The sequence below is a fragment of the Arvicola amphibius genome, chromosome 2 (genome assembly GCF_903992535.2).
Source record: "Arvicola amphibius chromosome 2, mArvAmp1.2, whole genome shotgun sequence".
Taxonomy (NCBI): Eukaryota; Metazoa; Chordata; class Mammalia; order Rodentia; family Cricetidae; genus Arvicola; species Arvicola amphibius.
In genome coordinates this window covers 1,225,324-1,247,162 of record NC_052048.2, presented here as the reverse complement: position 1 = coordinate 1,247,162, position 21,839 = coordinate 1,225,324, and the positions used below count along the sequence as shown (strand labels likewise).

Below are 21,839 nucleotides of genomic sequence, written 5' to 3'. Positions count from 1 at the left end.
CTGAAACAGACACTCAGCTTTGGAGAGAAAAACAGCACTCTGTCTGAGGAAGACTATATTGAGAGAAGAAGAGAGGTTGAAAGCATCTTGAAGAAAAACTCGGATTGGATATGGGATTGGTCAAGTCGGCCAGAAAATATCCCCCACCGAGTATCCCCTTTCTTGCTTTGCAGGATGATTCCGGCCTCCCGGCCGCCATCACTGCCTTGGGCGGTCAGTTCTGTTGCAGGCACCTCCATCATTCTGCTGATTTTAAATCCCACTGTTTGTACTTAAAATTTTGTGTGCTTTTAAAATCAGCTGTATCGTAAGCAAATCTGTCTACTTTAAAAGACTGGAAATGAAAATAAATCTTTGCCAAATCCTTTGGAGATTACTGGATTTGCATATGGGTGCTCCTGCTGATCCAGGCATAGCATGTTTTTAAAGGCTGCCTCCTGGACATGCTGTCTCTCCTGTTGTGTTTGTTTCAGTGTCCCACACTTAACTCAGGCGAGTTAAAATAACATAAGCACTTTAACAGTTAAAAAGAAAAAAATCAGAGCTGCGTGATGGTGGCACAAACTTTTAATCCCAGCACTCAGAAGGCAGAGACAGATGAATCCCTGTGAGTTCAAGGCCAGCCTGGTCCACAGAGTGAGTTCTGGGCCTGTTACACAGAGAAACCCTGTCATTAAAAACAAAACAAAGAACCACAGCCACAGCTTCTATATTTAACTCCTAACTACAGAATATCAAATCTAAGGAAAAAAAGAACTACCATATAATTAAAGGATTTTTTTTTTTTTTTTTTTTTTTTTTTTTTTGGTTTTTCAAGACAGGGTTTCTCTGTAGCTTTGGAAACTGTTCTGAAACTCACTCTGTAGACCAGGCAGGCCTTGAACTCACAGAGATCCACCTGCCTCTGCCTGCCAAGTGCTGGGACTAGAGGGGTGCACCACCATGCCCACCTCTGGTTGTCTTTACATGAAATTACTTATCAAAACCAGCAATTGTCCACGATATTATGCATGCCCTCTTAAACAGTCTGCCTTAGATGTTTTGTGCTTACACATGTTCAAAATTCCTACTTAAATCCCTGGAGGCAGACAGATATGTTTTAGAATTAATTTCTTTTTTAGACTTTGAAAGGCGATAACATGCTTAGATCATAATCTCTGACAGGGATGAAGCTTATAAACAACATTAATATTTTCAGAGCAAGCCATGTAAGTGTTTTATAGGGAAGAGAGAAAACATAAATAAATTTAATTTGGTTCTGATCTGGTTTTGCTGATAATAAATCAGTTACAAAAATAATCATTTTCAGGGCTGGAGAGATGGCTCAGTGGTTAAGAGCATTGCCTGCTCTTCCAAAGGTTCTGAGTTCAATTCCCAGCAACCACATGGTGGCTCACAACCATCTGTAATGAGGTCTGGTGCCCTCTTCTGGCCTGCAGACATACACACAGACAGAATATTGTCTACAATATTTATAATAAATAAATATTAAAAAATAATCATTTTCAGAACTGTTTTAAATTTGGGAATTGATTATAAGGGACTGTGGACTCATAAGAATTTCACAGAATTCAGTGTACACAATTACATTAAAACCTGGTGAATGCTTTGGTACTATCTTCTGCTAGAGGTTAAGAAAATGGTCAGCTGTTACTTGGTTCATTTGACCAAGTACAAAAAGGATGCTTTCCATTTAAATTTTTTGTGCCATTCTATCATTAAAATGTTTTTAAGATTTATTTGTTATTTTTAAATTATGTGTATATGGGGGGAAGGCACATGAATATGAGGGAAGCTACCCTTGGGGTACAGAAGGGAGTGCTGAATCTCCCTGGATCTGGGAGAGGACCTAGACTCGATTCCTAGCATCCACATGGCAGCTTACAACCATCCACGCTTCCAAGAGATTCAATGACCTCCCTCTCTTACATCCAAGGGCACCAGGCTCGCACGTGCTGCACACACATGTAGACAAAAACTTATTCACATTAAAGAAAATGAATTTTAATTACAATTATGTATATAATTGTGGAGGGGGAGGCAGTCACAGGACAACCTGCCGGGAACTGGTTCTTTCTAGCACTATGGTGGTCCTGGGGTGGACTTTAGATCATCAGGTTTAGCGGCAAGCATAAGGTTTAACATTATCTTACCAGACCACGTTTTCGGTGTGTACTTGAAACAACATTTTTAATAGATACTGCATTTTACAAATATACTGGAGAATTATGCTGTACTGCCTGGACTGGACGCATTCTGGGGCCCCGTCTGCACAACACTCTACAGCTGAACCTGTAATGGAGGAACCCTCATTGTTATTGAACTTTATCATTTTTAAGTGAATACCTTTAGTAGTCTACAATACTGTTTTTTAGATGGATGCCTAGTTATTAACAGCTCAACTATACTTGAAATCTTCATTGCTTTATTACTTATTAAGAATAAAATTTAGGTGGAACTTACTTAACATGAATAGTCCTAAGACAAACACCAGGTGGTCTGAAGGGTCGGGGTCAGTCACAAGTACAAAGAGTTGACCTAATTATTTGGTAGGTATGGATGGACACACAACCATTTGATATTCACAGAAGCAGGACTAGGAAAGTTGGTACTAGAGGGGAAGAGATCAAAAACAGCCAAACAGTTACCTACTGCTCTGCTAGTGATCAGGCAAGACGCCTGGGGTGGGAACGGGAATAGAAAGCTGACCTGAAAATTCCTCGGGTTGGCTGAGTGGCCTTTAGGTTTAGAAAGCATGCACTGTCAAGCTAACTTGACTTCTGCAGTACCGCCTCATCATGTCAGGTACCCCATGGCACTCTCTCCTCCCCCACAAATTCTGCCTGGGAAGAGGAGCATCTGTCCACAAACCACATCATATTAGTGATGAATAAAAGTTACAGACCAGACCAAATTTATTAGTAATTGCAGAGAAGAAATATGCACACTCTTCAGGAACTGCTGAACATCTTAGTGAAGAAATACTATTTTAGTAATAAACGTGATCTGTAGTGCATATAAAGCTGTAACTGGGATTAAGAATGTAGGTTAGTGGCAGAGCATGTGCTTAGTATGCATCAGGGTGACCCTGGTTCCATCTGTGTGTGTGTGTGTGTGTGTGTGTGTATTTTGTGGATCACACAATAACATTGCTTGTTATTCTTTTGTGGTTGCTGAAGTCCTACAGAAAAGTATGGCTTAGGGCTGGAGAGATGGCTCAGCTGCTAAGAGCACTGGCTGCTCTTCCAGAGGCTCTGAGTTCAATTCCCAGCAATCATGTAGTGGCTCACAACCATCTGTAATGAGATATGGTGCCTGCTTCTGGCATCCAGGCAGAACAATGTATACATAATAAATAAATAAATCTTAAAGAAAAGTATGGCCTAGATATGAGCACCAGATCAGCCTGCAGAAACAGTAAGGGTTGTCGGTTCTAAGACACCAGTGTCTGGTTTTGTTATTTCTTTCTCCATCACATGACAGGTAATGAGAAAGGCTAACTTGGAGTTTTAAGCAAATTATGCGCCAATTATTCATTAATGTCTCTCAGCTCCAAATTCATCCACTTATAGTTGGTTGGCCTCTAACCATTCTGACAATGGGTACAATACTAAGCTTTGCCAGTAGAGGGCAACGGAGACACGCTGTTTCCTGGTCCCAGTATGCAGCACGTCTTGCTATTGCAGCCTGGAGGACCAGCGGTATGGGTGTGAGAAGACACCTGGTAGCACACAGCCACGCCACATGCCAAGAATGAGCAGTCGGGGGATTCCACTTTTTATGGCCCTCCAATACACTGTATATTCAGACCTCATACTACAGTGACATCCAGAAAATCCCGTGGGTCTGTTCATCAGCCAGACAACATGGGCCTTGGACTTTGTCTTGTTAGGTCAGTGACCAAGGAACAGCTCTGGTGCAGGCAACATTCAGACACGTAATTGACTGGCTTTCTGCATACCTTATGAGTACAATGTTTTCAAGAGCTTTCCACTACAGCTTCGGTGTATGGGTCCCACTCCACTGAGTATCTTCTCAGAGTTTATCCCCTTACAGATTATTTTCTAAAATAACTCATATTATTCCTCTGCCTAAACTACTCTATGGTTTCTGTCTCCTGGTTGAACCTAAACTGAAAGGCAAAGGAATTTGAACAAACTAAATTCCTAGCAAATTGGCTGGTTTACTTGTGATTGGAGAAATATTCAGTCTTCTGGAAAATATACTTTCTTCAAGTAATGATAGTTTGTACTGTGGGTTATTTTCTTGTTTTATTTATAGAAAAAACACCAGGGGAAGTAAAAATAAATGACACATTTTATTCTCTTCTCCTGAGACAGTGTTCATTTTTCCTTCACTAACATTTTCTCAATTATAAATTTCTATGTCTAATCTTTTTAGTTTTGAATTATCTACAAGATTTGTTGATATGTTATACACTTTTTTTGCAATGAGATTACTTGGCAGAAACACATCATTCCTCTTAGCTGAATCAAGAAATAAAAATCAGGAGCTGGTAGGAGTAGTGGCAGAATGGTTGTCTAGCACAAACAAGACGTCTGTCTAGCACAAACAAGACGTCTGTCTAGCACAAATAAGACACCAGCACAGCAAAAAGAAAATTAAAAAATAAAAAATTTCTTTAAGTGTTTTTTTTGCATGTCTGCATGGGTATGTTTATATACCTGCATGCTGGAGGCTGATGTAATCTGTCTTCCTTAATGGCTTTCCACCTTATTTTATGGGAGAGGGTCTCTCATCAGAATTCACCAGTTTGGCTGCACTGCCTGGCCACTGGCCTCCAGAGACCTGTTTTCACTACTCCTTCCCACAGCGCTGAAGCTGCAGGTGTGAGCCACCTTCACCCAGGGATTTCAACCCAGGTACTCAGGCAGTTGGCAAGCAGTTCACTGACTGAGCCGTCTTCCCACTCAGCATTGTCTTAGTCAGTTCTAAAGACTTCAACCCCCAACAGTGACACACTTCCTGCAACAAGGCCACACCTCCTAATCCTTTCAAATAGTGCCACTTCCTCAGCATTTAAACACGTGAACCCCTGGGAGCTACTCTTATTCAAACAACCACAAGCAGATTTATTTACTTAAGTATTTATTTTGGTGAGACAGGGTTTCTCTAGTTAGCCCTGGTGGTCTGGGAACTCACTTTGCAGACCAGGCTGGCCTCAAACTCACACACATCTACCAGCCTCTGTCCTTAAGTGCTGGGATTTCCTATTTCTTTTACAACATTAATTATCTTGTTTAAACTATTGTAATTCTATTATAATTGTGTAGTGTTATTTTATGTTTTAACAAATAAAGCTTGCCTGAAAAGTGCAGAGCTAAGCCACTAGAGACCAGGGAGTTCAAGACCACCAAGCTTGGACTACACAAGACTGAATCTGTCTAAAAGAGAAACAGCTCACACAAAGGTGATCCCAGCACTTGGGACCACAGGTCTTTAATCCCAGCACTAAAGGAGGTGGAGACAGGAATGACTGCTGAGCAGAGAGCAGAATATAGGGCAGAAGGAGACAGGAGCTCAGTGCAGTCTGAGGTTTGGTGGAGACATGGAGTCTGGAGATGCAGTCTGAGGACAGGGTCGCCCCTTCAGTCTGAGCACTGGTAGAAGTAAAGGAACTCTCCAGTGGCTGGGATCTGCTTCTCTGATCTTCAGCATTAACCACTGTATCTGACTCTGGGTGTTTATTATTAAAACCAATTAGAATCTGGGCTACATATTTCAAACAATGAACCCAACAAAAAAGAAAATAAAGTCAGAGATCCTTTGGTTCTGGATAGTCACATGGTCCCCATGGTAACAGGCTAATCAATCACCAAAGATAAAATTTCCAGCGATCCCTGGGAGGTAGTTTACAGATGCTTACAGAAGTGCAAACCAATAATAAAATAACAAAATATAAACTCCCCAGTTTACAGATGCTTACAAAAAATGCAAACCAGTAATAAAATAACAAAATATAAACTCCCTGGGTTATTTAAGAGTTAGGATGAAATTAAAGGAGAAGGTTATGTTCGAGCTTGATGCTGGATCAAGTTTAGATTCCAGTTGGTCTGAGCTTGACCACCAGGGTCAAAGCCCCCTCCAAGGGGTGAATTATATGGAAACAACAGGGCACTTCTAGGGCCTTAGGTCCGCAAAAAGACAGTTCACCCAAGAGAAGAGCACAACCAAGGAGCTACAGAGAACATACCGTGAAGTTCCTCATTCGGGGAACACCAGTGTCCTAAAGAACCTTCATCATGGTGTCTAATTTGGGGCAGTATCTTTGTTTCTTACCTTTTTTGAGACGAGAGTTTTTTGCCTGTATGTCGACTAGTAGGTCATGAACTTGCAGAGACCCTCACGTCTTTGCCTCTGAAGTGTTGGGAACACAAGCATGTGTCACCAAAATTGACCTTTTTATCTTTAAATGTCTCAGAATAGAACAAGCTTGAACTGATGTAGGAGTCATACTGCACTGATTGAGATACACTCAAGGGGACAACCAGCCTGGTAGACTGAATAAAAATAAAGTCTGTTTGGTTTGAGGAGAGGGATAGCTCACATAGGGGCTGACATGCTTGTTTAATGGCCCTGTGAGTACTAACTAGCCTTATGATAACCAGGATACTGTCCTTGATGAAGCCAGTACTTAGCCAAACGCTGTTGTTTATGAAGGTTTATCTGATGTGGTCTCTTCATGTAGGCTCACTGTTATAAGACAATCTGGGCTTTAGTGAGTTTGCTTATGTTACAAAGCTAATAAAACATTATAAGGATATAAAGATCACGGCCAGTGAGACAGCAGAGGGTGGAAGCTCTGCTTGAGTTTTAACTGTCAACTGGACATGATCTAGAGTCACCTTCAAGAGCGATTAGTTAACCTGTGGATACGTCTGTGGGGCTTGTCTTCATTGTTAACTGATATAGGAGGACCCAAGCCACTGTGGGCAGCATTCCTTAGGCAGGGGATCTTGAACTGTAAAAGAATGAAGAAATCTAACTGAACACTGGTAAGCGAGCAGGTGGTATCACCCACGTCCACTCCTCTCCTCACTCAACTATCGATGTGTAGCGACACAGGAGCTTCCCGAAGATGGACGATAATCTGGAATTGTAAGTCAAACAAGCCATTCCCCTAATGCGCCACAGCAACAGAAATGAAACTACATCACCAACACCACACAAGCCTCAAGATCTGAGTTTGACTTAGAGCCCATGTAAAAAGCCAGATGTGCGCATCTCAGTGCTCTACAGGGACACAAGGGGAGACAAGAGAATCGCTTAGAAACCCACAGGACGGCTAGCAGGAACCAGACCGTTCTGCAACAGGTGGAGGAGAGAACTGACTTCTGAATGGTTTTCCTCTCTATTTTAAAAAATATTTACTTTTTGTTTTATTTACTAGCAGATCAAAGGATCAACTTTCAGGAGTTAGTCCACTTTTTCCACTGTGGGTTCTAAGGACTGACCTCAGCTCATCAGGACCATCCCACTGGCCCCTAATACACACACATTACATGCACACTCTAAATAAATAGTTAGAAAGAACAGAAGTGAAAGAGGAGCCAAAGTTAGCACTGTCCTCGATCTTGGCCAGAGAAGCTTTTTTCAGCAGTTAGTGCAGAAACTCCTAAGTGGTTCAAGTACTACGAATAAGTGACCACTGGGTGCTCGGCCATAAATGAGACATCTATATAACCCTTCACAAGGCTCACTCAGCATCATGGAAGAGAGCGAGAAAAAGAACATAAAAGCCAGAGGATGGTGAAGAATTCTGTGAGATGCTGTCTTCTAGACAGGGCACGGCCACAACTCTCATGAACTCATTGCGGCTTCGTTACCTAAACAGCATCAGTCAACATTCCAGCACGAACATTAACTGAATCACTGGGTTACAGAGAGAAAGGAAAGAGAACACAGAGGAGAGACAAGGGGAGGGGAAGGAGAGAGAACCTATACATACAGGAAGAGAACCTGCTTAGGAGTCTTGTAGGGAGAGAAAAGATTGGGGAGAAGATAAGGTAAAGATAGACAAGACTGGACTGGGGACTGGAGAGATGATCCAGTGGTTAAGAGCACTCACTACTCTTGAGCACCTGGGTTCAATTCCCAGCACCCACATGGGGGTTCACAACTGTCTCTAACTCCAGTTCCAGGGAATCTGATGCTCTCTTCCGGCTTCCATGGACACCAGTTATGCACAGGGTGCACAGATACACATGTAGGTAAAAATACTTGGACACATAAAGTAATAATAAAGATAATGGAACTGGAGAGAAGACTCAGAGGTTAAGAGCACTGGCTGCTCTTCCAAAGGACCTGAGTTCAGTTCTAGCACTCACATGGCAGCTCACAACTGTCTGTAACTCCAGTTCCAGGGATCAATGCCTCTTCTGGCCTTCATTAGCACTGGTGGTACAGACACATATGCAGGCAAAACACTCATACACATAAACTAAAATAAACAAATCTTTAAAAAAAATCAAGACATACTATATAGATGTATGAAATTATAAAGGAATAAATAAAACATAAAATAAATTAACCATGTCGAATAGAAGATGTTGAAAATGTTTAAACAAGGACTTTATTTGTTTGTTTCTCGAGACAGGGTTTCTCTGTGTAGTTCTGGCTGTCCTGGACCTTTTTTTTTTTTGTAGACTAGGCTGACCTCGAAGTCACAGAGATCTGCCTGATTCTGCCTCTTGATTAAATCTGCCTCTAGGATTAAAGACCATTACCACCACCTGGCTCTTAAATGTGTCTTAACAGCACCGTAGAAAGCAGATTAACTTATTTCAGTTATAATTTATCTAAACACTTGATAACTTTCCACTATTAAGGAGTCCAATCAAAAGTCGTTCAGTTTTCTTTTTCTTCTTTTGTCTTGGTTTAGAGAAATTTAAAGTGCTGGAAGCCAAAGTTTTCAACATGAAACATGAACTAAGGGGCTGGAGAGACAGCTCTGTGACTGGCTACTCTTCTTGATTCCTATCATTACATGGTGGCTCACACTGCCTGTAACTCCAGTTCCAAAAGATCTGACGCCCTCTTCTGGTCTCTGTGAGCACTGCACACATGCAGTGCATAGAGATACACCAAAAACACCCATACGCATAAACTAAAAAAAAAAAAAGTAAAAATTAAAAACAAACTACATCCTGTTTGGGCCATAATCCATATTCAAGACAGACAAAAGGACTAGTGTCCCTTGGCATCGTCCCTTATAAGAGGCCTGAAACCCTGAAACCTAATGCACAGATTCATATAAGTGGTCAGGGGCAGAAAAAAGAGCCTTCTGGAACAACTTTACAGAGGTGTCTCAAATACTAAGGTACCAAAATCTGTTAACAAAGGCTATATTAGTATGACGGGCATTAAGTTAGGGTTACACCGGGTAGTGGTGGTTCATGCCTTTAATCCCAGCCTTCAGGAGGCAGAGTTCGATGTCAGCCTATCTACATAGTGAATTCCGGGGCAAGCAGGGCTACACAGAGAAATCCTGTCTTTAAAAAAAAAAAATCCAACAAACAAAAAGTTAGGGTTGATGGAATTAAGTGTAGTGATGCCTGTTCCATTAGTTTCAGCCTCTTACTCACATCTTGACTAACCCATATCTAATAATCTGTGTAACACCACGAGTGGTGTCTTACTGGGAAAGATTCAGCATGTCTGACCTGGTGGCTGGCTTCATGGCATCTCTCTCCCTGAGGAGAGGCACGGTGGTCTGACTAACTTAGGAGAGGCGTGGCATCTGACAGAGCCATCTACCCCACTTCCTTCTTCCTGTTCTGTCTACTCCACCCACCTAAGGGCTGGCCAAGGCAGTTTCTTTATTAAAACAGAAGACTCTCCCACATCATTTCCCCTTTTTCTGTTTAAACAAAAAAAAAGAAGGCTTTAACTTTAACATAGCAAAATTACATATAACAAAAGTTATCAAGCAAGAATTACAGTTACAATATTTATATCTACTTTATCTTTTATCATAACTAAGGAAAACTATATCTATCTATTCTTCAACTCCATCAAAGACTCCAAAAGGATATAATATTACCTAAGTAAACAAGAAATAAGCAACTTACAAAACTCTAGAAATCACAGAGACATCTCGCTGCCTGGACAGTCACCCAAAGTTCCTCTGTACTGTTGGGGCATCCATCTTCGGCCTTCAGGCCCATAGTATCCAGCAGACATTTCCATGAAGCCGGAAATTTTGAAGGCAGTTCAGTCACTATCTGCTGTGTCCTACAGAATGTCTCACAGACTCTTTCATGAGTCAGGAACCCCAAAGAATCATCTCACCTTTAGGCAAGTTCAGCAGTCCTCTTTCTGTGAGTTCTTTGTGTCCAGTTTATGCAACAGTCCAGGCAAGAGCAGTTTCTTGCCCAAATGGCTAACAAACTCCATAAGGAGCCTCTTCGATGCCCATCTTCCTCTTGAAGGAGATTGGTGCTGCCAGGAGCAGATGTGTCTCATTTTCATGAAAAGTTCTAAGTTATGAAAACATTAAAATGCCATACTCTGTAGCCTTTGAAAGATATTAGGAATGCCTATCTGAAATATATCTCTATATATCTAGAAAATCTAACTAACATGACTACAAGCTTGACTATTATTGATGATTATTCATTAACAACCTATATTTCCTAATTATACATTACATTCTTAAAAGAACTACACAACCACAATACCTTAATCAAGATCAGAAATACATATAACAAGATTGACCTTAAATTAATATCAGTAACCAAGATTAACAACAATCCAACTTATTTATATCTATATCATCTCCCCCTTTAAATGTAAAAGAACACTTATAAACAATATTTGGGAACATGGGCACAGTTATTTCTCTCCAAACTGCTTCCTGCTAAACAGGGACATGGTTAATCGGATCTTTCATGGTGTAACCTGTGTGCCAGGTTCATCTCAGTCATCAGTTGGGTGAAGTAATTTTCTGAAGGTGTTCACAGCAACCTTTCAGGTGGTCGTGGTCTATCATACCATATTGGGATATAAGCAATCCAACGGGTCTCATTTTCTGTAAAAACAAAAGAAGAATCTCTTTTCCAAAGTATCATATCCTTAGATCCAAATTCTGACGTCAAGGTATTTCCAAAATATCTATCTTGGATTAGTTCAGCAGTATTTATAAACAAATATCTTTTAGCAGCTGTTGCTTCTTCCTCAGCATTCAAACAATTCAAAGAGAGCATAATAGTATACAGTATCAAGATTCTCTGTGTATTTTCTTTTTTTTTTTTTGATTCTCTGTGTATTTTCCATCTTATATGACTTTATTTTAACCTTTATTTCATTTATTTTTACTTTTAATTTTTGAGACAGGTTCTCTGTATATCTTTGTCCTGGAATAACTCTTTAGACCAGGCTGTCCTTGAACTCACAGAGATCCGCTGTATCTGCTTCTCAAGTGCTGGGATTAAAGGTGTGTGCTACAACACCTTGAACTCACAGAGATCTGTATGTCTCTGCCTCCCAGGCATTGGGATTAAAGGCGTGTTCTGCCACACCTTGAAGTCACAGAGGTCAATCTACCTCTGCCTCCCAAGTGTTGGGATTAAAGGTGTGTACTACCACACCCAACTACTTTCTTCCTTTTTTACCCTAAGAACTTTAACCTTTAGCATGCATATATTTTAATACATTGTAAACCATTTAGATATAAATATTGTAACTGTAATTCTTGCTTGATAACTGTTTTGTTATATGTAATTTTGCTATGTTAAAGTTAAAGCCTTCTTTTTTTGTTTAAACAGAAAAAGGGGAAATGATGTGGGAGAGTCTTCTGTTTTAATAAAGAAACTGCCTTGGCCAGCCCTTAGGTGGGTGGAGTAGACAGAACAGGAAGAAGGAAGTGGGGTAGATGGCTCTGTCAGATGCCACGCCTCTCCTAAGTTAGTCAGACCACCGTGCCTCTCCTCAGGGAGAGAGATGCCATGAAGCCAGCCACCAGGTCAAACATGCTGAATCTTTCCCGGTAAGACAACACTCGTGGTGTTACACAGATTATTAGATATGGGTTAGTCAAGATGTGAGTAAGAGGCTGAAACTAATGGGCCAGGCAGTGTTTAAATGAATACAGTTTGTGTGTTGTTATTTTGGGTAAAGCTAGCCGGGCGGCCAGGAGCCGGGCAGGATGAAAAGCAGGCCTGCCCGCACCTCATCACTACAATTAAGGTTGAAGTCTAAAGTGAATCAGAATATTTAAACAGGGTTTACATGTATGTTTTATGGAACCACTTTCTCTATGTAGCATGTACAGAAATTATATAAATTATATGGGACAGAAATTATGTAAATTTACTTTTCAAGTCATACCAATTAGACATGCTAAAGGGGAATGAATAAACAATGTAAGCCAGAAGCTGGAGTGTAGGCAAATTCCTCATGAAGCAACTATGGAAACATGTTAAATATCTTTATTTCCTAGTAACTATTGTAGGGGCAAAGGACTGCAGATTTTCCATTTGAAGAGCAACTATGAGCTTGCAATTAGATATTAAGCCAAATAGTACCCACGACTGAAGTACACCAAATGATCTTCAAACCGTGAAATATTCACGGTATCTTGTAAGGTCAGAAAGACTCTCTGAAGAGAAAGTTGCATAATGAAATAAATGGAAATAGTTTATACTGGATTTCGTTAACACTGGAGTGCAAAGAGATTCATACAACACAGGGCATCTCTTTACCTTTAGGGCTGGCTGGAAATGTGTGAAGAGAAGATCTGCCAGGTTCCACTGTCACTTGGACACAACACCTCTCAACAGGCAAAAAAAGAAAAAAGAAAAAAAAAGAAAAAAGAAAAGAAAAAAAAAAAGAAAAAGGCTACTTGGTTTATGAATGGCAGCTCCAAAGCAAATGAACACACATCGCTTTAGAAGGTCTCTACGACCACCCACTGAGACGGTGGGACTGATCTAATAATGGGAGATCACCAAGGCCAGTTGGACTGGGACTGATGGAGCATGTGATCAAACCGGACTCTCTGAATGTGGCTGACGGTGGAGGCTGACTGAGAAGCCAAGGACAATGGCACTGGGTTTTGATTCTTCTGCATAAACTGGCTTTGTGGGAGCCTTGTCTGTTTGGATGCTCACCTTCCTGGACCTGGGGGGAGCGGGAGGACCTTGGACTTCCCATAGGGTAGGGAACCCTGACTGCTCTTTGGCCTAGAGAGAGAGGGGGAAGGGGGTGTGGGGAGGGGAGGGAAGTGGGAGGAGGTGGAAATTTTTAATAAAAAATATATTAAAAAAAAGTCACTACGACAACCGAGGAACTAAAAACCAATCAGCTGTGTGGATTGAATAAATCACACGCTGTTTCTCAAGCAGTCATAAAAGAGCAGACATAACGGTAAAGATGTTTATTAACTCATGACTCTGTCATAGGGTCAGATAGATGGGCAGTGTAAAATCAGACTATTAAAGGCTTCCTTGCTTGCATAGGGTAGTCCCATACATCTATCACAACTGACTATGGGGGGCCCTGAGTACCAGCCTCAGTATCCCTCAGGGCTCAGAATTAATGTCTGTGATCTGAGGGTAAAATAGATTAACTCAGGTACGTTACCTCTGCGTGTTCTTCATCATGGGAGGGGAGAAAGTGAAGTGAAAGAGCGTGGGGAAGAAGGAGAGTAAGGGAGGAAGTAGAAGTAGGCAGGAAAAGAAGGAAAAGAGGAAGAGGAAAATGGATCCCATGAGGTTTCTAGTTTTTTTTTTCTCATGGTTTATTTTTTTTTATATTTAAAAATTTCCATCTCCTTCCCTCCTCCTCCCCCTTCCCTCCCCTCCTTAAGATGAACATGGGATGTACTCACTCATAATCGGTTTCTAGCCATAATTAAAGGACATCGATGATGTGGGAGAGTCTTCTGTTTGAGTTGATTTCATTGGCTAATAAAGAAACTGCCTGGCCCATTTGATAGACCGCCCCTTAGGTGGGTGGAGTAGACAGAATAGGAAGAGGAAGTGAGGTAGAAGGATCAGTAAGATGCCACACCTCTCCTAAGTTAGGCAGACTGCTGTGCCTCTCCTCAGAGAGATACCAGATGCGATGAAGCTCCAGCCCAAGATGGACGTGCGCTAGAATCTTTCCGGTAAGACACCACTTCTTGGTGCTACACAGATTAACAGATTATTAGAAATGGGTTAAAACAAGATATGAGTAAGAGGCTGAAAATAATGGGCCAGGCAGTATTTAAAAGAATACAGTTTCCGTGTAATTATTTCGGGTAAAGCTAGCCAGTGGCCGAGAGCCGGGCATTACAAAAAGCAGGCCTGCCCGTAGCTCCTCACTACAGAATGGCACCCAACGTGGATAACTGAATCCACAGAAAACCTGAGAAAGCTTGGGAAAGAATAGAGTAAAGCATGTTTTCTCGGTAGCAGCAATTTCTCGGGTTTGGCTTTGCTTGCTAGAGCAAGCGCTCTCATCTAAGAGAGGCTTCCTTACTCAGCTTTAGCTGCAAAAACCTGCAGCTCTTTTAAGAGGTCCTGACACGAAACACTTAAAAGGTGTTGATGAAAAGCTGAATGCATGTTTTTCGGTTTTTAGCTGTAGCAAGAAAAAAGTTATGCTGTTTTAAAATGCCGGCTTTCTGGGCCGTCCTGCCAGGGCAAACTCTGACTCTTTCAAGCAGGCGGTCCTGACTGTGGAGCTTTTGATTGTTGTTTAACACTGTTGCAGCTTGCTTGCTGGCAAGTACCTTGAAACGCCACAGAGTTGTGGTAATAAAAATGGCTCTAGCAAGTACCTCTGCCATGAGGCTGGAAAGCTAAGGAATGGGATGGATCTAGCTGGCAAAGCCATGGCTTGAATCCTACCCATATTGCTCAGTAATTTAAAGTCTTGTGTGGTCAGAAAGAGAGAGAGAAAGATAAAGTAAAGAGAGATTCAAAAACAAAGAAAACCTCTAAATGATTTATAGTGTGTTAAAAATATATGCATGCTAAAGGTTAAAGTTCTTAGGGTAAAAAAGGAAGAAAGAAAGTAGTTAGGTGTGGTAGTACACACCTTTAATCCCAACACTTGAGAGGCAAAGGTAAATTGGCCTCTGTGACTTCGAGGTGTGGTAGCACACACCTTTAATCCCAGTGCCTAGGAGGCAGAGACAGACAGATCTCTGTGAGTTTAGGGTGTTGTAGAACACACCTTTAATCCCAACACTGGGGAGGCAGAGGCAAGTAGATCTCTGTGAGTTCAAGGACAGCCTGGTCTGCAGAGTTATTCCAGGACAAAGATATACAAAGAACTTGTCAAAAAATAAAAAAATAAAAGTAAAAATAAACGAAATAGAGGTTAAAATAAAGCCGTACAAAGATGGAAAATATACGGAGAATCTTGATACTGTATACTATTATACTCTCTTTGAATTGTTTGAATGCTGAGGAAGAAGCAATAGCTGCTAAAAGATATTTGTTTACAAATGCTGCTGAACTAATCCAAGATAGATATTTTGAAAATACCTTGACTTCAGAATTTAGATCTAAGGATATGATGCTTTGGAAAGGAGTTTCTTTTGTTTTTACAGAAAATGAGACCGTGTGGATTGCTTCTATCCCAATATGGTATGATAGACCACACCCTCCTGAAAGGTTGCTGTGAACACCTTCAGAAAATTACTTCACCCAACTGATGACTGAGATGAACCTGGCACACAGGTTACACCATGAAAGACCTAATTAACAGCATCCCCATTCAGCAGGAAGCAGTTTGGAGAGAAATAACTGCGCCCATTTTCCCAAATATTGTTTATAAATGTTCTTTTACATTTAAAGGGGGATATAATATGGAGATGAGTAATTTGCATTGATATGGATTTAGCTTTAGTGATTTAAATTTAAGGTCAATTTTGTTATATGTATATGTATTTCTGATACTGATTAATGTATTGTGATTGTGTAGTTCATTTAAAAATGTAATGTATATAGGTTGTTAATGGATAGTTATCAATATTAGTAAAACTTGTAGTTATGTTAGTTAGATTTTCTAGCTATATAGAGATTTATTTAAGTTACATAGGCATTCTTCATATCTTTCAAAGACTACAGAATATCGCATTTTAGATGTTTTAATAACTTAAGGCTTTTCATGACAATGAGACATATCAGCTCCTGGCAGCACCAATCTACTTCAAGAGGAAGATGGGCATCAAAGAGGATCCTTATGGAGTTTGATAGCCACTTGGGCAAGAAACTGTTCTTGCCTGGACTGTTGGCATAAACTGGACACGAAGAACCCACAGAGAGAGGACTAAATATGAGATGATCTTTTGGGGTTCCTGATTCAAGAAAGAGTCTGCGATACATTCTGAAGGACACAGCAGATAGTGAATGAACTGCCTTCGAAATTTCCTGCTGCATAGAAATGTCTGATGGATATTTATGGGCCTGTAGGCCGAAGATGGATGCCCCAACAGTACAAAAGAACTTTGGGTGACTGTCCAGGCAGCGAGATGTCTCTGTGATTTCTAGAGTTTTGGAAGTAGCTTACTTCTTGTTCACCTAGGTAATATTGTGTCCTTCTGGAGTCTCTGATGGAGTTGAAGAATAGATAGATAGTTATAGTTGTTTTCCTTTGTTATGATAAAAGATAAAGTAGATATAAATATTGTAACTGTAATTCTTACTTGATAACTTGTTACATGTAATTTTGCTATGTTAAAGTTAAAGCCTTCTTTTTTGTTTAAACAGAAAAAGGGGAAATGATGTGGGAGAGTCTTCTGTTTGAGTTGATTTCATTGGCTAATAAAGAAACTGCCTGGCCCATTTGATAGACCGCCCCTTAGGTGGGTGGAGTAGACAGAATAGGAAGAGGAAGTGAGGTAGAAGGATCAGTAAGATGCCACACCTCTCCTAAGTTAGGCAGACTGCTGTGCCTCTCCTCAGAGAGATACCAGATGCGATGAAGCTCCAGCCCAAGATGGACGTGCGCTAGAATCTTTCCGGTAAGACACCACTTCTTGGTGCTACACAGATTAACAGATTATTAGAAATGGGTTAAAACAAGATATGAGTAAGAGGCTGAAAATAATGGGCCAGGCAGTATTTAAAAGAATACAGTTTCCGTGTAATTATTTCGGGTAAAGCTAGCCAGTGGCCGAGAGCCGGGCATTACAAAAAGCAGGCCTGCCCGTAGCTCCTCACTACACATCGAGCCTATAAATTTGGGATCCTTGAGAAGATAATAAGAAGGTGAACTCCCAAAAAAAAGATATAGTAATCCTCCTGGATATTGGAAGTAGACACGATCGCCAGGCAAAATTGGGAACTTGAGGGTTGGGCGAGACTGGGCCAAGGGAAGATGGGGAGAGAAAAGTGTGAAGGAGAGAACGGGGGGAGCTCGGGGGAATGGGGTGCTTGGGATATAGGAAGGGTGGATATGGGAGCAGGGAAGCATATATCTTAATTTAAGGAGCTACCTGAGGGTTGTCAAGAGACTTGACCCTAGAGGGGTTCCCAGGTTTCCAGGGAGACGCCCCCAGTTAGTTCCTTGGGCAGCTGAGGAGAGGGAGCCTGAAAAGGCCAGTTCCTATAGCCATACTGATGAATTTCTTGCATATCACCATAGAACCTCCACCTGACGATAGATGAAGAAAATGACAGAGCCCCACATTGGAGCACCGGACTGAGCTCCCAAGGTCCTGATGAGGAGCAGAAGGAGAGAGAACATGAGAAAGAAAGTCAGGACCGTGAGGGAACCTCCAGCTGGCGACAGATGGGGAAGGTGACTGAGCCCCACATTGGAGCACTGGACTGAGCTCCCAAGGTCCTGATGAGGAGCAGAAGGAGCGAGAACATGAGGGAGAAAGTCAGGAACGAGAGGGGTGCGTTCACTCATGGAGACGGTGGGACAGAACTAATGGGAGATCACCAATTCCAGTTGGAATGGGACTGATGGATCATGCGACCAAACCCGTCTCTCTGAATGTGGCCAACAGCGGGGGCTGACTGAGAAGCAAAGGACAATGGCTCTGGGCTCTGATTGTTCTTCATGGACAGGCTCTGTGGGAGCCTTCTCAGCTTGGTCGAGGTTTCTAGTTTTTATAGCCGTATTTGGAAAATTCCATAGGCAAGGACAAAGATACAATAACAAAACAGTACTCCAGAGCAGGTGACCGGGCCCAGGGAAGAGCCAGCATCCAAGGGGAAGTACCTGACGTCCCAAACTATTAAATAAAGTTACTAACATCCCTGAATCCTGGGCTCACCCATTCTCCTCATCTAATAATCTCTTTTCTGATAACCAGCTTTGGGGTCACCAAGATTTGTTAATTGTTAGCAAAGGCGGGGCATGCTGCCTTCCTGCTCAGTGCCTGTCTTCTATAGAAATTTCTGTGTGGTCTGTTAGCAGGTCATTTTATGGGACTGAGTCTATGTAAATTTGGCTGCTAGAACAAAGAGTGAATTCCTTCCTTCAAAGGCCTCCTGGTGTGGAGGAGTACAGCAAGGTCACTCCACTTCCCATGCACAGGTTACACTGCTGAGGTGTTCTGGGAATGAATCCCATGTTGAAGGGAAGAACCATGGCTTCACAAGGTTTCCACAGATATGACAGTGACTTTTCCAAAAGACATGTGTTCCCGCAGCTCTGCAAAACGGGTTATTCCATGTGGACGTGTGCGTACACACTTCCCATGGGTGCGCCTATTGGTCTGTCAGCTGTGCATTCACTGTGTAGTCTTGTGGGTTCCAACAATAATAAATAAATATTATTGGCTTGAATAAAATCTTCCTTACTGCTTTAAAAACAACAGAAATAGAGCTAGACATGGTAACATACGCTTGTAACCCCATTTGGGAGGTAGAGAAATAAGAATTAGAGGAGTTCAAGGTTATCCTCAGAGATATACAGTGAGCTCAAAGCCAGCCAGGGCCACAAGAGACCCTGTCTCAAAGAAAAAAAAAGCCATTCAGTGATGGCTCACACCTTTAATCCCAACACTTGGGAGGCGGAGGCAGAATTTGAGGCCAGCCTGGTCTACATAGTTAGTTCCAGGACAGTTAGGGCTGTTACAAACGTAAGACAGCACATGGAGATGTGCTCACTGGTAGAACACTTGCCTAACATGTTCAAGGCAACTCCCCACCCCCAAGTCCCAAATCTAGTAATATTAAAATATTAGTTGGTTAAATTATATTGCTTTTTGCATCAAGGTCATGGAAACATAGCTTCTATCAAAATATTTGGTTTGTTTTTATGATTAATAAGGTATAACCAACAGGCGTGGTCTACTTTGGCATGACTGCAGTATACAATGAAAAGACTTCCAACATTCTAAAGAATCTCCAAGTAGCTTCTACTTTCCAACAACTAGTGACAGAGAAGAGTACTATGGGATGGCAGAGGAGCCCCGCAGAGGCACGGGAACAGGAACAAGAGTTGGTGTAGGTGGCAGTAACTGCTTATTTCCTCTGTGAAGAACCAAAGGAGTACGTAAGCAAGACCCAAAAGTGTTCCAGAGGCTTTAATTATTGGTACCAAAAGTCAGACACTGGTGTTTAAATTCTCCGTCTTTTATATTTCCACTGTTCTTTTGAGAAGAGAGAGGACCATACTCCCAGCTTACCATGTCACGTAACCTTCAGACACGCTTCTGATATGAGGTGCGCGGAAACAGTCTTGACTTCCTGGGTGCATTCTCTACTTAAAAATTTATAGCCATTGAAAAAAGATTGTGATAGATTACTCTCTAGATAACAGACTGAATCCGTCTAAATAAACTGTGGATTAAAAATTCAAATCAGTTTAATGAACACTTTCATGATTGAAATCCATCTACTTAGAGTCACTATGGATTTCCATGGTAACTGTCTGGTTCTTAAGCACCTTTAAACTGTACAGTATATATTTATCAATATGTAAGGAATGAAGTAGCAAATATACTTAAAACCCCCTTACACAGAATCACAGAGGGCGAAAAGGGGCACCAGAGGGCAAATCAACATAAAGACTCTTTTTAAAATGTGTTCATTTTACTGTCTTTCTCTAAGGGGAGAGACATTATCAGTGTTAAAAACCACCAAAATTGCATTTACACAAAGCTTTCATTTCATATTTTACAACTATTTAGTATGATACATTTACCATATAGTTGAAGAATGAGTAAGTAACTTATCTTTAAGTATTGAGACATAAGGAAAGGTTATGTGTAGGCCCAGTACAGTTACCAACATGGTTTAGTTGTCAGGAGAGAGGCAGATGGAAGCCTACATTTGAATTATCCCATTACTTACTTATGCTACTTATCTCCCCTGGGCCTCAATTTCCCCTGGATAAAAGGAACATCACATATAGTCTAAAAATTCTAGATAGGTCTTCTCATTTAACTTCCACAATTAATCAGGTGTGGGTGGCAAAAACATACAGGAGATATGGGGGACCAAGACTTCTGAAAATTAAGTCAGTAACCCACAGGGCTTATAGTTAATAAGGGACAGAGCAGAGATTTGAAACCAAGGCATTTATGACTTCTAAAACCAATACTTGTTAAACGTTTTAAAAAAGGTTATTTTCTTTTAGGTGTATGAGTGCTTTGCCTGAATGTATGTCTGTGCTCCACACGTGTGCCTGATGTCCTTGGAGATCAAAAGGTTTTAGATCCTGACTGGAGTTACAGGCAGTTGTGAGCCACACTGTGAGTGCTGGGAATCAAACCCAGACCAGCTGCAGGACCAGCAAGAGTCCAGCTCTTAACCACGGAGCCATTGCTCCACCATTTAAACATTTCTGATCCCAAACCCGACACTGAGCTGACACTGCTCAACTCTCCATCGCCACCATCGCTCCCGGGAAAAGAGTAACACAGTTTCAAGCAGGTAATTAACAGGTAAAGATGAGCACTAGGGAAGGGGGCGAAAGGAACAAAGAACTTAGATGAGCCATTGGAGCACTCCCTGATAACAAAGCACAACACTGCACACATTATCAAAACTATTATGCAGGATAAACTGAGAAACCTCGTGAAGTGCTGTCAACACACACACAAGATGGGAAGCGTAAATATAGCCTGCTTGGCTCAGTTTCACTTATAACTTAAAATAGAGAAATAAAAAAGAAAGTGAAGAAATAAACATGACAGCAGCAGCAGGGAGACGGTTCCACATCCTGCACCCTAAATACAAACAGCAAAAGCTAATCCAGATATCGTGCCATGTCTTCCAGTCTCAACAGTGCACATGGCTAGTTTACAGTTTCCAACAATTCAGTAGCTTTATGACATAACATCTCTGCTTCTGTAAATTCATGTTCAGGTGGAAACAGGTATCCTAGTCTAGGCTCAGTATCAGTCATTCACTAGTCAGATACTAGTGAAACACAATTCAACTCGTTAGCATCTTAACTAAATCTGTGTTGGGAGACACTGAATACGATACAGTAAAGTTCATGCCGTCTGGGACTTGGGGGTTAAAAACACAATTGCACACAGCTCTAGCAGATCTGTCGCTAGGTCTGGGGCGGCATATCTGTCTCCAACCTGCATACCTCCTTCTCACTCACAAAACGTTCCTACAGGCAAATGTCCAAAGTCATCTGCCTCAGGAAGTCGCAGAGTAAACATTATACTTATCACTTTCAAATGCCACCTGAATTTCCATGTAAAACTTTGTCAGTTTGTAAATAAAGAAACAGAGCCCAAACTGGGTGGTGGTGGTGGCGCAGGAAGGCAGAGACAGGCGGATCTCTGTGAGTTCAAGGCCAGCCTGGTCTACAAGTGTTAGTTCCAGGACAGTCAGGGCTGTTATACAGAGAAACCCTGTCTCAAAAAACAAAAACAAAGTCCACTAGTCACTGAGAGTAACAGGTTT

At 41.4% G+C, this 21,839-nt stretch overlaps 1 protein-coding gene across 7 annotated transcripts in view; it reads right to left on the bottom strand.

The window, feature by feature from the left end:
* Nucleotides 1–21,839, bottom strand: part of Dennd5b (DENN domain containing 5B) — a 119,584-nt gene that overhangs the window by 58,544 nt on the left and 39,201 nt on the right. Inside the window, exons 2-3 of one of the 7 annotated variants that reach the window (XM_042054493.1) lie at nucleotides 19,601–19,674; nucleotides 12,723–12,790 (exon numbers count right to left, since the gene is read on the bottom strand). The exons of the other annotated variants lie outside the window; for them this stretch is intronic. Of the exons in view, the coding sequence (XP_041910427.1) occupies nucleotides 12,723–12,790; nucleotides 19,601–19,674 (142 nt within the window). The remainder of the gene's footprint in view (nucleotides 1–12,722; nucleotides 12,791–19,600; nucleotides 19,675–21,839) is intronic. 7 annotated transcript variants of the gene reach the window in all.